We start from the raw sequence: 16,496 nt of genomic DNA on the forward strand, positions 1-16,496 counted from the left end.
ATCCTTATTGTAAGTCGCTTTGGACAAAAGCATCTGCCAAATGTACTGTAATATGATGTAATGTAATTAAATGTAATCATCAGTCATTATAAAATTACAAAACAACATTTGATTGCTAAAAAATCCAATATAACTCACAAATTTTGTACACAGGGCATTTTTTTATATTTATTTTATATTTTTACAAACATACAGAGGGTAATACATTAGTCTCTATATTATTTACATATATAAATGGAAGAAGATGGAATAAAGCCAAAATCAATATATATATATATATATATATATATATATATATATATATAACAGAAGAAATATATATATATAATTAAATAATTAAAGCAGTAAAATGATTGCTTATTTAATTATTAATTATTTAGTTTATTTTTTCATTGTTTGAGATACAGTATTTAAAAGGAATCAACCACGTTTTTTGTTTGTTTTTTTGTTTTTGTTTTATTTTGTTTTTTGAATATTACTATTATGCACACGGCACCTTTTTCTTCTTCTTTTATAAAGATGTCTATTTTTATTTTAGGAATCCCAATTCATATTTTTTCGCACACGGGACCTTTTTCTTCTTCTTCTTTTATAAAAATTTATAAAGTCTTTTTTTATTTTATGAATCCCAATGCAAAATATTTGCACATGGGACCTTTGTTTTGCTCCTCCGGAGGTCGTTGCGTCACATCCGGGACATGAATGCTCTAGAATGTTGCAGAAGGCTGTAGCAGCTGCGCGTGCTAGTGTGTTTGGCAGGGGAGTGACGTCACCGGCGGCCGCTGGCTGGTAGGCAGCGCGTGAGAGTTGCGGCGGGTGTTGACAGAGAGAGCGGACCCGCCTCGTGCTCGGTACGCGGTACGGTTCGGGCAGCAGGACGCGCTCGCGCGCTCGCTCGCGGACAGTGTCTATAGAGCTCCATACCTTCAGCTGTCAGTCAACAGGTAAGAGGAATCCGCTAGATAATCAGACGCACGAGCTGGCACGAGCTCTGTAACGTTATATATAACACACACCATGCATAATCAGACCCCAGTCAGACTGATCCGATCTGATCTGATCTGATCAGCTCCTGCAGTGGGAGGGAGACATGCACGAGACCCCGTGAGCTGCTGGGTGATGACACTGTGGGGCTCATCTTACCTTTACCTTTATATGTAGCTTATATATATAATATTTACTATTATCAGACATGCTGTCACCCATGCTGTCCACTAATCAGTGAGACTCTCTTGTATCTCCAGTATCAGTCAGTCTCTTGACTGTCAGTATCAGTATCAGTATCTTTATTTTCTAGCTAACTAATATAGCTTATATCTGTCTTACCCTGCTAACCTAACCTATTATAAACAGTGCAGCCATAATGACTGAGCTTAATGTTTTGGTTGTTTTCCAGGCTAGGTGAGGCTCCAGCAGCAGCACATTCTGAAACAAAATCCATCTAAAGTCCTGTCCTAGCACTTTTAGCTATCATGCAAAGCTGTGGAGTCATGTGTGAGCGGGGTTAAGCTCCTTTACGCAGTTCTTCAGTGCTGTCTGCTCACGCTGTGTTACCATACAGAGTGTATTTAAAGGTTTAAAGGTATTAAAACATGCTCCCAGCAGAAGTCTATGTAGGACATATTGTTGCCTTTATTGCTGTATCAGTGTAAATAAAGTTAAGGTAACAGAGACAATAGACAGAGTGTTTTTATTATTTGTTTATATTTTTATTTTATTATTAACTGCTGACACTGAACCCACAGAAAACATAATTATCATGACAAAGACATGTAGGTCAGAACATATGCAATGTCGACTACTTCACTACTGGAGTATTATTTTTACTTTACTGCTGTACTTAAGTACTAAAATGCTGTATCTGTATCTACTGTAGTATTATAATTACTTCGCCATTATACTTAAGTACTAAAATTCTTCCGTTCTGCCTTTCACTCTGAGAACTTTCCACTGCTTTCTTTAATAACTACATAACACAGTACTGTACTTTTACTTTCAGTACTACATATTTCAATAAACTACTGCAATACTTAAATACAAACAATGCTGAATACTTTAGTACTTTTAGTGTTGTGCTTAAAGAACACTGCATTACAGTACTTTTACTCTTTTATCGTTCATTTTCAGACCTACTAAATAAACACTGACCACTCACACCTGCCTCTGACTGAAAATAAAAAAATAAATTTGATGACCTAAAGTACTGTAATATTTTATCGTTCATGTGTTGGTGATGATGATGATGATGTTAACGTGTTTTTTTTCCCCTAGAGCAGTGGGAATCTGTTGAAGGTGAAGACAGGAATTAAAGTAGAGCCCAGAGGAGGCAGGAGCCATGCTGTGCTGGGGTAATGCCTCCTATGGCCAGCTCGGATTGGGTGGAATCGATGAAGAAATAGTGGTTGAACCTCGTAAATGTAGCTTCTTCAATGGGAAGCTGGTGTGGGACGTGGGCTGTGGGAGGAGACACACCGTCTTCCTGCTGGGAGATGGGACTGTGTATACGTGTGGATGCAATGACCTGGGACAGCTGGGGCACGAAAAGACACGCAAGAAACCAGGTGCAGAGTACACCTGTTATACCTGTATATACCTGTATTTACCTGTATATATTTTCTTGAATGGATGGATGGATAGATAGGTAGATAATTAAACACCACTATGTCATACTGTTTAATCAGATGGATGGATGGGTAGGTATTTAGGTAGGTAGGTATGTAAGTAGGTAGGTAGAATTTAGGTGTTTAGGTAGAAAGGTAGGTATTAGGGTAGGTATTTAAATACATATACAACTGTATACACATTTATATACCTGAAATTGTGTGTGAATGAAAACAGTTAGCTTAATGCACCAGTCCTTATCAGTCAGATTAGATCTTAATGGCATCATAACCTATTCTTTATAAGTTAAATAAGGTTATAACATATGTTTTTACTAAATTACAGTGTATAAATAATTAAAGTGTTATTTGTGTTTGTTCTACAGAGCAGGTTGTGGCTCTGGATGCTCAGAACATCGTGGCGGTGTCGTGCGGTGAGTCCCACACTCTGGCTCTGAATGATAAAGGGCAGGTGTTTGCGTGGGGTCAGGCGTCGGAGGGGCAGCTCGGCCTCGCCAACATGGAGGACTGCGTCCGTGTGCCCAGGTGAAGCTGCGTTTACTACTGCTGTTTTTACTTTATGTAAAAAAAAAAATGGGTATAAAATATAACAGTGCATATTTTGTTGAATTAGCTAATAAAAATCATCTAAACTCATAAAATGTATTATTGCCTTTCTAACTGAACATGTTTTCTAACTGATTTTATGTTTGTATTATTGCAATGGTGCACAATTTAAACAAAGACTGTGGTAATCAGAAATAAGGTGGATATTAAAAGCATTTCATCATTTAAGGAACGCGTATAGCGTAGTGGCATCCTGCTGAGCTCCGCTAATTGTGAATAACTAGCTAGAATTTTAAACTACATTTTAACAAGAAGCAATGTGCTATCAGGTATGTATGCGTAGTTTAATCCATATATTCATTTCAAGAGTCCATTCACCCAGACATGTTTAAGGTCTCATATTTAATGTTTCTCTGGAGCTAGGGGGCTATTTAAAAAAATAAAGAAAAAAAAATTGTTTTTAGTTTTGAGGCACCTTCTTTGTACTGAGTTGTGTAGAATTTAAGTACCAGTTAGCACATCTCTTCTAAGTAAAAACATTTGGGATGAATTTAAATAATTTCTTTTATTCCAGAAACATTAAGAGTCTGTCAGAGGTTCATATTGTGCAGGTAACCTGTGGATATCGACATTCCCTGGCTCTTTCCAGACGTGAGTGTGATTTTCAGCTGTTTCAGTTGCATATATGCTTATTAAAAATGAATGTATTTTAAATACGGAAGAATGTAAATATATTAAAGAAGTTTAGATGGACTGGAGTTTATCTGGAGTTCTCTTGAGTCTCTGCACGGATCATCTTCATACTAGGCTACATACGTCTGCTATTTTCTTGAGTGCTGGAGTGCTGGAGTGTGTGTGTGTGTGTGTGTGTGTGGGGGGGGGGGGGGGGGTGGAGCTGGTGTGATGGATCACAGTCGGAATGGTATATGTTTATATTTCTCTACATCCAATCACAATACCTGCCACTAAATTGTACGGTGATCTTTGATAATAGTATTATATTAATATGATTAATCAAATATGGTAACATTAAATAAAATCAGTGTGGTTTATTAGGACTGTTATTGCTCTAATCACTTTAATGCATTGTCTAATCGTGGACTTTCCCTCACCAGGGGGTCAGATCTTCTCCTGGGGGCAGAATAAGTACGGGCAGCTGGGACTGGGTAAAGAGGGACCCAGTGTTCTGACCCCACAGCTGGTCCAGTCCTTACTGGGAATCCCTTTTGCCCAGATCTCGGCGGGCGGTGCCCACAGCTTCGGGCTCACCCTGTCTGGAGCTGTTTTTGGTTGGGGGAGAAACAAGTTTGGACAGCTGGGTCTTAATGATAACAGTGGTGAGTGAATTCATATAAATTAAATTATAGGAAATAAAATAATTATTCTAAATAGAGTCTGAACTGGTCTGTGAACCTGTGCTGTGTGTTGTGGTGCAGATCGCTGTGCTCCCTGCCTGCTGAAGACGCTCAGATCTCAGAGAGTAGTTTATATCTGCTGTGGGGAGGATCATACTGCTGCACTGACCAAGGTAAAAAACTTACTAGACTTACTGTCTAAAAGTTTCTTCTGTACATGTGAATTTTCTGTACAAATAATGATGAAACGTGTTGTATATGACAACATAAGGCACAACAGATTATAAGGCACACTATCAATAAATTTCTATTTTCTGGTCTACTTTTATACATAGGAAAACAGGATTATAAGGCACATTATGAGACACTAGTAAGGAACAGGAGTGTCGCTGTGTTTTCATCTAATTTAGCAGGTCTCACCACTGGGGGATGTTAATCTACACAGATTTCTGTCCTGAAAACTATTTATATGCATGAGTAAAGCGCTTTTATTTATTAACAGTAAGATCTGATTTCCGTCTTTCCACTAAGACTGGGTGCAGCAGCATTAGCATTAGCATTAGCCGTAACATAAATGCTGTCTGACAGCGCTACACTGAGGAACCCTGCATGCTCCGGTAAGCCAGGGCGATATCAGCTAGCGGTTCATCCCACGTAGCTTGTTTAACATCGTAAACATGCAGACTACAATCTGATACCTCTAAACGGCGAAAGATCTAGCGCTTAGTGTGGTTAGCGGCTAATGCTAATACTGCTCCAGTCTCGGTGCTGGAGGAACTTCACTGAAACTCCTGTATAACTCTGTACTTCAGCAGAGTGGCTTTACTGCTCCTTAATACCTGACTGGTAGAATTCATACATAAGGAGCACTGGCAAATTTTTGGGAAAATTTCAGGATTTTAAGCTTTTAATACGGTAAAATATGAGACTGAGAATTCTGAGAATTTTTCTGTATCAGTCAGTAACTATGTCCACCTGTCCAGCCTAATATCAAGACTTGTAATATTTAATATTGTTTGTCTTTTTATTGTTATTTTTTAAAAAAGAATTTGTGGTCTCTTATCATTAAAATGTGTTAAAGTGCATTATGTATGTATGTTTTTTTATTATTTGATAGCCTAATCTTTTTTCTTTTTATGAGAGCTCCCTATTGAATATAAAGTCTGTGAATGATGCTGTGCGTCAGCAAACATTTGAGGAAACGTTGTTTGTGAATGTACGTTGAAGTGCTATATGGACAAATCTATTACTGATCTCTAATCTATTTATTGATCCATATTGTTTGGTGTGTTTGATGCTTTAGGAGGGAGGCGTGTTCACGTTTGGAGCTGGAGGATACGGCCAGCTGGGACACAACACCACCAACCATGAGATTAACCCCCGGAAGGTGTTTGAGCTGATGGGGAATGTAGTTACACAGATATCCTGTGGTAGGTAAGTATTAAACTTATCCTCATCTGCACCACACATGTGTCTGTTCTGATTCTGAGTATTATAAAATCTTTATTAACTATATTATTTGTTGTTTTGAAAATCACAATAGTTTCACTTACTGTTTTATTTCTGCTTCCTGTTTAGCAGATTGTTTATTTATTTATGTGCTTGGGTTAATACTATGGTTAATACTGTGTAGTATTATTATAAAAGTTCTCAGAACAGTTCTAATGTATGGTAATGCTTCATTTTTATTCCTATGCAAGGCAGCACACCATGGCGTTCATCCCGTCCTCTGGGAAGATCGATTCCTTCGGTCTTGGTGGAAACGGCCAGCTCGGCACTCGCTCCACCTGCAACCGGAAGAGCCCTGCGCCTGTAAAAGGTCAATGGAGAGCCTATAATGACCCCATTCCAATGGAAGAAGGTCAGTACACACAGCACAGGATCATGGGTATCACAGATTGTCAGGTTTACACAGAGAGATTACATGAATATGGTTAAATTACATGAATATGGTTAAAAAAAATTTTCATATTTGAATTAAAATCTGCTGTGTGTTTATAAAATAAACCTGTGGATTGTGTGTTTAAGAGGCTGAAGAGTTCTACTGTGTAAAGAGAATTTATGCTGGAGGAGACCAAAGTTTCGCTTACTGCCAGTGTCCTCAGGTACGTACACAACTTGTACAAGATATATAACCAGGGGGGTTTTGTAGGGGTGCCACTATGATCGGGAGATCGCTTGTTTGAATCCTGGTCATTCATAATGCAATATTTGGTAAAAACGGTTTTTAATCACAGTTTTTTTCATGCTTCTTGGCATCATGTTCTCCTCCACCAGTCTTACACACTGCTTTTGGATAACTTTATTTCAAGCAGTTCAGCTTGGTTTGATGGCTTGTGATCATCCATTGTCCTCTTGTTTATATTCCAATTTTCAATTTGGTAAAATAAGTAAAAAAAAATCATATTTTTTAAGTGGTCTCTTATTTTTTTATTTTTTTATTTATATATATATAATTATTTGTAAACTTACTAATATAATGACTATAATGCATCCTGATGATGATTATGATTATACATCACTGAAATTTAATTTAAAGTTACATAACTTGTGTGATATGTCATGTTAAAGACTTACATGCTTGCATAAAAAAGGACTGAAACCATCACATGTCTGGTTTGACAATACTTTAAGTTGTAATGCAATTCGTATTGGTTTTTTTTCCAATATTAAAATATTACACACAGTTATCTGCATTGTTTATTATTTAACAGCAGTGTTTATTGGCCGATCATGTTTAATAAGATGATAACTATCTATGGTGGGCTGATTGCTTCATTAGATTTCATAATTGGCAAAATCTTGGTTACATGAAGTTCAAAGCGTCTGCAGGTACCATTTTATTATTTGTCCTCTTCCTCTGTCCTCTTTTTTTTTCTCAATCGAACATTGAATCCTGATTATTTCTTATATAAAAAAAGAATTATTAAAAATAACTAATCCGATTACAGCTGTTGTGAAAGAGGTGGTTTATTCTGTGATGTATAGAGATGTGTAGAGTTGTAGAGGTGTCGTGTGTGTGTGTGTGATGGATGTTGTGTTTGTGCTGTAGAACACCTCTCCTCCGGAGGATCTGAGGGTACAGAACAGCACTCAGCACGTCTTAACCTTAAACAGCGACCTCATCCAGAAGTGGCTGGACCACGGCCACGGACGCCTGTCCCCTGAGATCACAGAGTACAGTACTGTTATACTGTTATAGTCATTAATTACTGTATTAGTTTAATGTGCTTTATTTTACCTAATTTAACCTGATCCTGATTCTGATCCTGGTCTTCCTTCCTTGCTTAATTCTGTGTTTAATTTAATTTATAGTGAGATTGATCTGGTGTTCTCCTCAGCGAGCTGCCTCAATGGGAGTTTTCTGTCCACAAGGTATTTTATTATTTTCCTTTATTATTATTTGATCAAAGTGCTGTGATTCAGCATGAAAATCAGCATAATTCAGCATAAAATCCATCCATCCATCCATCCATCCATCCATCCATCCATCCATCCATCCATCCATCCATCCATCCATCCATCCATCCATCCATCCATCCATCCATCCATCCATCCATCCATCCATCCATCCATCCATCCATCCATCCATCCATCCATCCATCCATCCATCCATCCATCCATCCATCCATCCATCCATCCATCCGATTCAGTGGTTTGGTGTGGAACCAAAACAGCAGTTATAAAAGGGGGCAGGAACAAATTTAGTGATTCTCTCAGTCCGGATCATCTGGACCATGTTCCTGTTCGTTTGCAGGGTTAAAGCTCTGTTTTTGGACCAATAACAGGAATTTGAGGCAGTCTACCATCACCCACAGAATAGAATAAGAAGAAAAAAATGAGGAGTTGTGCCGAAATGCAACCCATTTGGTGATGTGCACAACATAAATAAATAAAAGTAAATTGAAATAGTTAATGTGTAAATTTAAAATTCTGCATGGTTTACTGAATTAAATATTTTTATGCCCAGGAAGTGAATGTTATTTGAAGTCTATAAAGTCTAAAGCGTATTTTTGTTTGTTTTGTAAATCATTAGTTGAATTGCATCAGACCTAGGCAAACATGAGAGACCTGAGAACAGACTGAAACCAATAAAAAAAAAGTGTTTGTGTTCTCAGCTCTGTTTTTGCCTCAAAAAACTGTTGATTACTATAAAGCTTAAATCTTATTCCACAATTATTTTTTTTGTTAATTTAACTTATGGTTGATGGTGATTGGGGCCCCTAGGCTACACTTTAACAAACCTTCCCAAATCAACCAATCCTGAACTCACAAAGTGTTTATTATTAAATTGGGCGAATAAAATGTGGCCAATCAGTGGGCTTTATTTCATTGCATGGGCCCCAAGCTGCAGCCTAGAGTAGTAGCCTTTGCATTAATAATCTCTGGTGTTTTTAAAGTATCTCCATTTTTGTCGATTTTTAGTTTACTAGATAATTTGATCAGACAAACTGTCCCTTACACTGTGCTAAAAATGATTGATGAATGGACCAATAGAAACTCTTCAAAATTACCTGAAATAAAACTGTTAGTCTGAACTGATCTGATTCTTTTGCAGTCATCCGGGTCACTACAGCACTAGTGGTAAATGCTCAGGGGTGGATGAGAACATGGCTCGGGTTCTGTTCAGTCGACTCATCCAGACCGATTACCCTCACATCTCACAGCAGGTGAGTTTTTCTCTCAGTATTGAACATCTCCTCGATGGTTCCTGTAGCTCTGCTGCAGCTGAAGAGGAGAGATTCTGTGGATTTTTGGGATTAAAGTTGAGTTTTGGACTGCAGGTCGCCGCCAGTCTGGAGAAGAACCTGATCCCCAACCTCAGCAGCTCTCCTCCAGACATCGAGGCCCTGAGACTCTACCTCACCCTCCCGCAGTGCCCGCTCTTCAGCAACCCCAACACCTACATCACCCTCGCCATCCCCTTCGCCAAGGCCGTCACCAGCCTGAAGCCGGCGGCTCTGAAGGTGCTGGGTAAGCGTAGAGGGGTTTAAGTGGGACTGAGCTGTATATTAGAAATATCAATATACCAAAAACTATTTTAACTGTATTAATATGTTAAAAATGGCAAAATAAATGGATTACAAACACAATTTAATCATTAATGTGTGCGATATGGATGATATGGATCTTCCTTTAAAACCACAAATCTAAAGAGTTTGGGATTGTACCGTATTTTTTGCACTAAAATCACTTAAAATCCTTTTTTTTTTTTTTTCAAAAAATTTTCAGTGTGCAAGAGTTTCAGTTTAGTTCTCCAGCAGTATTAGCATTAGCTCCTAACCACACTAAGCGATAGCACTTTCGCCATTCAGAATTTAATATTATCAACCTGTAGCCTGCTGCTAACCCCAGCGAACACTGCTGGAGCAGCATTAGCATTATCCGTTATCCGCGTTTGCTCTTTCGCAGTTTTTTAGGTGAGTATTATCAACCTGTAATCTGCTGCTAACCCCGTCTAGCACTGCTGGAGCAGCATTAGCATTAGCCGCTAACCTGCAAGTTTGCCTGTTAAAACAAGCTACTAAAATAAAACTCAAATAAAAATCAAAGTAAACATAAGAAACAGAGCTTTTTATATGTTTATTTTAATTTTTTTCCTTCCAATAGGGAACTGGTGGTCTCGGATTGAACCGGCAGTGTTCCAGGGTATGGTGGAGTTGTATAAAGACGTGGTTGTGTATCTGTTGCGAATGCAGAAGGTGGGAATTCCACCATCTGAACACAGATTATTTACCTGCTTCCTCAGCACCTGCCTCAGGTTCCTGGAGATCCTGCACTCAGTGAGTATTATAATGCATACATTATTATACCTGCTGAATACTGGAGCCTATAATCCGTCTGGATGTTCAGAGAGGTTTTACTCCAGCGTTTCTGCTGCAGGTGAACGAGCGATCAGGGCAGATCATTCAGTACGATAAGTTCTACATCCATGAGCTGGAGGAGCTGGTGGATATCAGGCAGGAGTACGTGAGCTGGCTTCAGCAACAGTTCTCTGTGGTAAGTTTCATTATTTCTCTGTGAAGAAATTTAACAACTTTACTGGATAAAAATTAAACCTTCTTAACTTTCAGTGGAAAAAGAGTTTGTTTTAATTTTTTTTTTTTTTTTTTGGAGATTTTTTGAGTGATCCATTTATCAATAAATGTTGACAAATGATACATTTTTTTTATTTATTTATTTATTTGTTTGTTTTTTTGGACAGTGATGATATACATGTATTAATTCTTTTCCAGACTTTTTTTTCCAATATTTATATGGTCTTATACAACCTTAAAATCTGCTTTTATTTTGAAAGTATAATACATACGTAAAATGTAAAATATGTAAACCACTGCCACATAAGGGTTTTTTACTGGTTTCTGATAGAAGAAAATATACTATCTGTCTACTGAGATTCAATGTGATAAATAACAGTAATTAAATTATTTTTTTATTGATTAATACTCAATCTTCCAGCAGTATTTATCAATATGTTAAAAACATCTTTAAAGACGTTTTCAAACCTAAAACTCTTGTTCTTTCCTTTATTTTTCTTTGTCTCAGCAGCCCATAGACTCTCAGGTCAGTCTGTGCAGATACTCCTTTATTCTGGACGCGCAGGCGAAGACGACGCTGCTGCAGATTGATGCCGTTTTCCAGATGCAGGTGAGTTCTGGACACCTGTATTAAAACACCTCTGTTTCAGATTCAGTGTTCTGATTGGTCTGTTCTGTGATCAGTTGGCTGTTGACCAGGCAAACAGGCTCAGCTCTATGTACCTGTCGGGAGCAGCGATGGAGTCTGTGAACCCCTGCCTCATTCTCATCGTCCGCAGAGAGAACGTGGTGGGAGACACCATGGAGGTTCTGAGGAAGTCCAAAAACGTGGATTATAAGAAGCCTTTGAAGGTGAGGACAGGCCTGAAGCCACTGCTTTAAAAAAGTTTCATATTAAAGAAAACAACACAGCACCATTTACAGCTATTTTACATTTATTTTCAAGGAAGTCAAAACCATGTAGCTTAATAAAACTTTTTTCCTTATTTTCACTTATTTGTCAGAATTCTGAAAGTGCTGAAGTTTTTTTTTACTTTTTTTTTTTCCTTTGTATAAAAGATTGAACCACATCTTCTTAATAATCATATTATAATCTTTGCAATTAGTGGCTTGAAAAAGCATTCATTTTCCTTGAACTTTTTTTTTTTTCACATTTCGTCACCTTACAACCACAAACTTACCTGCATATATGACTGATTGATTATATATCAGTATATATGGTCACCTTTAAAATCATCTTTAAAATTATCTACCACTTTACAATTAATACAATACATGTGGAAAAGTTCAAGGGGTATAAATACTTTTGCAAGCCACTATAATTCCAAAGGGAAGTCCAAAATGTTCCTAACTGATCTATTAGTCCTCATATTAATTTAATATATAATGTGTGATCAGGTGATCTTTGTTGGAGAGGAGGCTGTGGACGCTGGAGGAGTGAGGAAAGAGTTTTTTCTCCTGATCATGAAGGAACTGCTGGACCCAAAATACGGCATGTTCCGCTACTACGAGGAGTCCCGGCTGATCTGGTTCGCTGATAAGGTAAAAATTTATGTTTCAGATGTTTGTCATGGGCTTCATTTGTTCGGTTGCTTTTGATTGATTTTGCCTCAGCTTTTACCTTATTTTTTCGCACTATAAGGCCCAGTTAAAATCCTTTAATTTTTTCAAAAATCGTCAGAACTCCTTATAATCCGGTGCTCCTTATGTATGAATTCTATCAGTCAGGTATTAAAGAGCAGTAAATCCTCTCCTGATGCTGAAGTACAGAGTTATACAGGAGTTTCAGTGAAGTTTCTCCAACACTTAGGCTGGAGCAGTACTAGCATTGACCACTAACTGCGCTAAGCACTCGCTTTTTTGCTGTTCAGAGGTGAGTATTATCCACCTGTAGCCTGCTGCTAACCCTGCTGGAGCAGCATTAGCGCTAGCCTCTAACCGTGCTAAGCGCTAGCTCTTTAGCCGTTCATAGGCAGCGGCATGTGTGTTTGCAACACCACCGTTCCTTACTAGTGTCGCACAATGCGCCTTATAATCCAGTGCACTTTCTGTACAAAATAGACCAGAAAATAGCCTTTTTTTGATAGTGCGCCTTATTATCCAATACGCCTTATAGTGCGAAAAATACTGTAATTGCATGATGTAATTGTTGATGCTTCATGATTGCCCTCCTGGAGAAATAATCTACATTACCAGAACATTGGATCCCGGGTGAGTAATTGTATTAATCAGTGTGTTTTTGTGTGTTTGCAGACGTTTGAAGAGGTAGATTTATTCCACCTGATTGGAGTGATCTGTGGATTGGCGATTTATAATCTGACTATAGTAGAGCTGAACTTCCCTGTGGCCTTGTATAAGAAGCTCCTGAAGAGGACCCCTACTCTGGACGACCTGAAGGAGCTGATGCCTGATGTTGGCAGGTGAGTCACTGAGAATAGACTCTCAGGACTGTGAATTCTGTTTTTCAGATTTTTACACCTGAAACTGATTATTAATATCTATATTTATATTTGTGTGTTTTTATCAGGAGTCTGCAGCAGTTGCTGGACTACACTGAGGATGATGTTGAGGAAACATTCTGCTTAAACTTTACAGTAAGATCAGTTTCACTTCACATTTTTAGTGTGTAGCTTTGGGACTGATTATACATTCAGTATAATGCATTAGAAAAGGCATTCTAATAAAGATATGCCTTAGTTTATTATATATTCGTATCATGTTACAGTACAATATATTTACAGTGTTTACATGCTTATTTTAAGGTACGTGTGTTTATGTTTATGTTCAGTACTTTTGGAAATGGAAATTAGGAGTTCTATACACGTACAATATAAAATAAAATCATAACTGTGAAATATAAAATACACATATTTTACAAGTATTTGTGTATAATCCAGTAATATTACTCACTCAGTCAGTTAGTCCACAAGCTCGTCTCACTTTCAGTTACTTTCCTGTATGATTCAGCTTGTCCAGGAATGCATGTGTAAAGTGTGTTCTTTATATGGAGCGCTTAAAGCCGTATTTTCATTTGCTGCTGTGAATGATCATTGACATCCTACCCGTGTTTATACACAGGGGTTTTGTTTTAATGCACTGGGGTTTTGGGTGTTTTCTGGTTACAGATCACAGTGGAGAACTTCGGTGCTACTGAGGTTTTGGAGCTGGTGCCTAATGGAATGGACATTAATGTAAACAATCATAACAGGTATTTGTTTCTTTCATGCCAAGTTCCTATATATATATATATATATATATTTTTTTTTTTTTTGTATTTATTTTTTCTAACTAAATAAAAAAAAAATCACTAATTTCCTTTTCAGGCAGGACTTTGTAAATGCGTATGTGGACTACATCTTCAACACCTCGGTGGCGCAGCTGTTTAATGCCTTTCATGCTGGATTCCATAAAGTGTGTGGTGGGAATGTTCTGGAACTTTTTCAGCCTAATGAACTGCAGGCAATGGTAATAGGGAATACGAACTACGACTGGAAGGAGCTGGAGCAGGTATGGATTACTACCTGTCTAATTACCTTATATTTAGCTCAGGTTCAATGCATGATATACTGATATATTGATACAATATTATGAAACACAAAAAAAATCACACAATAACAGTTTTTGGTTTTTTTGGGGTTTTTTTTATCTTCCTCAGAGTGCAGAATACAAGGGTGAATACTGGGCCGGACATCCCACTATCAAACTATTCTGGGAAGTTTTCCACGAGTTACCTCTGGAGAAGAAAAAGCAATTCTTGTGTAAGTGTAAAAACCACTTGAACCACTTGTTCAATGGTTATAATTAGAATAGCACTAATAAGGGAGATTTTTAATTAGAATAGCTCTCCTGAGGGTAGATTTACAATTACAATAGCACTACTGAGGTAGATGCATGATCAAAATAGCACTACTGAGGTAGATGTATGATCAAAATAGCACTACTGAGGTAGATGTATGATCAGAATAGCACTACTGAGGTTAATTTATTATTAGAACAGCACTACTGAGATAAAAGTTTGATTAGAGTAGCAATACCAGGTACCAAGGTAGATTTTTGATTAGAATATCACTGCTGAGGTATTTATGATTAGAATATAATGATTAGAATATCTACCTGGGTAGATTTAAAATTGCAGTAGCACTACTGAGGTAAATTTATGATTAAAATAGCACTACTGCTGTACATTCATATACAGAATTTCCATACTGTGGTAAATTTATGATAAGAATACCACTACTGAGTTAAATTTGTAATTAGAATAGCACCACTATGGTAAATTTAGCACTACTCAGGGTTTATGCTATGGTTTCCTGCCTTTGGCCAAACATTGTAGTTTTGTGTGCAGTGTTCCTCACCGGCAGCGATCGTATCCCCATTCTGGGAATGAAGAGTCTGGCGCTGGTGATCCAGCCCACCGGCGGCGGGGAGCACTACCTACCTGTGGCCCACACCTGCTTCAACCTGCTGGACCTGCCCAAGTACAACAGCCGCCAGATCCTCCAGGAGAAGCTCCTGAAGGCCATCGAACACAATCAGGGCTTTAACCTCGCCTGAGGAACGTCTGCAGCGTCGCTGTGGAACTTCAGGCGTCTTCAGACTGTAGATTATTTGATATTCCCGACTGTAAACACTGATTTATCAGTGATTTAATGAAAGAGCTGCGTTTTATACGAGTGCGTGATTCTATAAGGGTCTGCGAGTTTGAGGTTCGGAGTTAAAGCATTAATATTTCTGTATTTTACTTTCTTAAGAAGCTTCTGAAGAGTTCTGTAACATGGAGAACAGGTTCTTGATACGTTCTTCGGTGGTGTTGGTCACAAAGAATAAGAATTACGAGCATTGTTAATTTTTTATTATTTGTTCAGTTTAATTATTTTCACTAAATATAAAATCTATAGGTAATTGGCTTAAATTGAATAAATCTCTGCTGGATTCAGTAAAACACACTGATTTCTTTCTACATAATAAAAGTGTATTTATTGATGTAACGGATGGTTGAGCGGTAAACACTGTACAGCAGCCTTTTCTCACAAACCTGCTGCAACCATGTGAATATTGACAGAAGCTTTGATTTTTTTGGGGCCGATGTCATAAATAAAATATACAGCTTTTTCACATCTTTTTGTTCAGTAATCATTTCAGCTGCAGCAGGATCTATCCTCTTACTGTCAGTGGTGTTAAATTGAAGGGACTGTGTTTTAGGTCTATCATGAAAACATTTTATTTTATTTTATTTTATTTTTATTTTTATTTTTTACAAGATACACCTATCAAGCATAATATTATGACCACATCTCCTTGTTTCTATACCCATAATCCATATTATATACACTAGTTATATAATTCTAAACCTCTAAACTGTAGTCCTTCTGCTTCTCTGCAGATTTTATCTTCCTTTTGCTCTGTTCTTCAATCAATCAATCAATCAATTAAATAAACTTTATTTTCACTATGTGATACATTGAAGGTAACCCTCATTTTCAAAGCAGCCGAGCATTTACAACTTAAAAGAACTGATTTTTTAAAAAATAAAATTAAAATCAAGGTAAGCTAAAATAAGGATCTTCATAAACAAAACAGTAAAAATTACACAATAAAAGCATTGGCAAAAACTAACAAAAAAAGATTTAATTAAGAATAAATAAAGAAAATCAGAATACAAGTATAACTGGACAGGTTAAAATATAAAACAGAGGACTAAAAATGCAACTAAAAATAACACCAAGATTATAAAGAAAGTAAATGATTGAAATAAAATCTCTGGAATATAATCAAGAGGAAGATGGATGATTACAAGCCATCAAACCACCAAACTGAACTGCTTGAATTTCTGCACCAGGAGTAAAGCAGCATAGAGTTATCCAAAAGCAGTGTGTAAGACTGGTGGAGGAGAACATCCCAAGTTGCATGAAAATTGTGATTAAAAATGTTAGAAA

General features: G+C 37.4%; 1 protein-coding gene across 3 annotated transcripts; it reads left to right on the forward strand.

Moving 5' to 3' along the window:
• The first annotated feature begins 690 nt into the window (after positions 1-690).
• On the forward strand, positions 691-15,677 carry herc4 (HECT and RLD domain containing E3 ubiquitin protein ligase 4). Of its 3 annotated transcripts, none has more exons than XM_007238519.4 (24): positions 691-944; positions 2,272-2,561; positions 2,987-3,146; positions 3,742-3,818; positions 4,283-4,504; positions 4,604-4,695; positions 5,826-5,956; positions 6,223-6,383; positions 6,551-6,627; positions 7,575-7,699; positions 7,838-7,897; positions 9,081-9,192; positions 9,307-9,496; positions 10,133-10,305; positions 10,406-10,522; positions 11,069-11,170; positions 11,245-11,412; positions 11,959-12,102; positions 12,814-12,980; positions 13,088-13,154; positions 13,686-13,768; positions 13,884-14,067; positions 14,216-14,318; positions 14,906-15,677. In XM_007238519.4, exons 2-24 carry the CDS (start codon positions 2,336-2,338, stop codon positions 15,112-15,114), a joined length of 3,150 nt encoding a protein of 1,049 aa, XP_007238581.1. In that variant the 5' UTR covers positions 691-944; positions 2,272-2,335; the 3' UTR covers positions 15,115-15,677. The 3 variants fall into 3 exon arrangements, with proteins under 3 accessions (XP_007238581.1, XP_007238583.1, XP_022540953.1); XM_007238521.4 differs by having other exon boundaries at positions 11,072-11,170; XM_022685232.2 differs by having other exon boundaries at positions 2,277-2,561.
• The last annotated feature ends 819 nt before the right edge of the window (positions 15,678-16,496 follow it).

The sequence above is a fragment of the Astyanax mexicanus genome, chromosome 7 (genome assembly GCF_023375975.1).
Source record: "Astyanax mexicanus isolate ESR-SI-001 chromosome 7, AstMex3_surface, whole genome shotgun sequence".
Classification (NCBI taxonomy): Eukaryota; Metazoa; Chordata; class Actinopteri; order Characiformes; family Acestrorhamphidae; genus Astyanax; species Astyanax mexicanus.

What these genes read in the sequence shown, in the direction of transcription:
- herc4 (XM_007238519.4), top strand. Translation starts at nt 2,336, where the DNA reads ATGCTGTGCTGGGGTAATGCCTCCTATGGCCAGCTCGGATTGGGTGGA. An exon ending in AAAGACACGCAAGAAACCAG is followed by an intron (nt 2,562 to 2,986) that starts GTGCAGAGTACA and finishes TTTGTTCTACAG; the next exon opens with AGCAGGTTGTGGCTCTGGAT. An exon ending in CATTCTGCTTAAACTTTACA is followed by an intron (nt 13,155 to 13,685) that starts GTAAGATCAGTT and finishes TTCTGGTTACAG; the next exon opens with ATCACAGTGGAGAACTTCGG.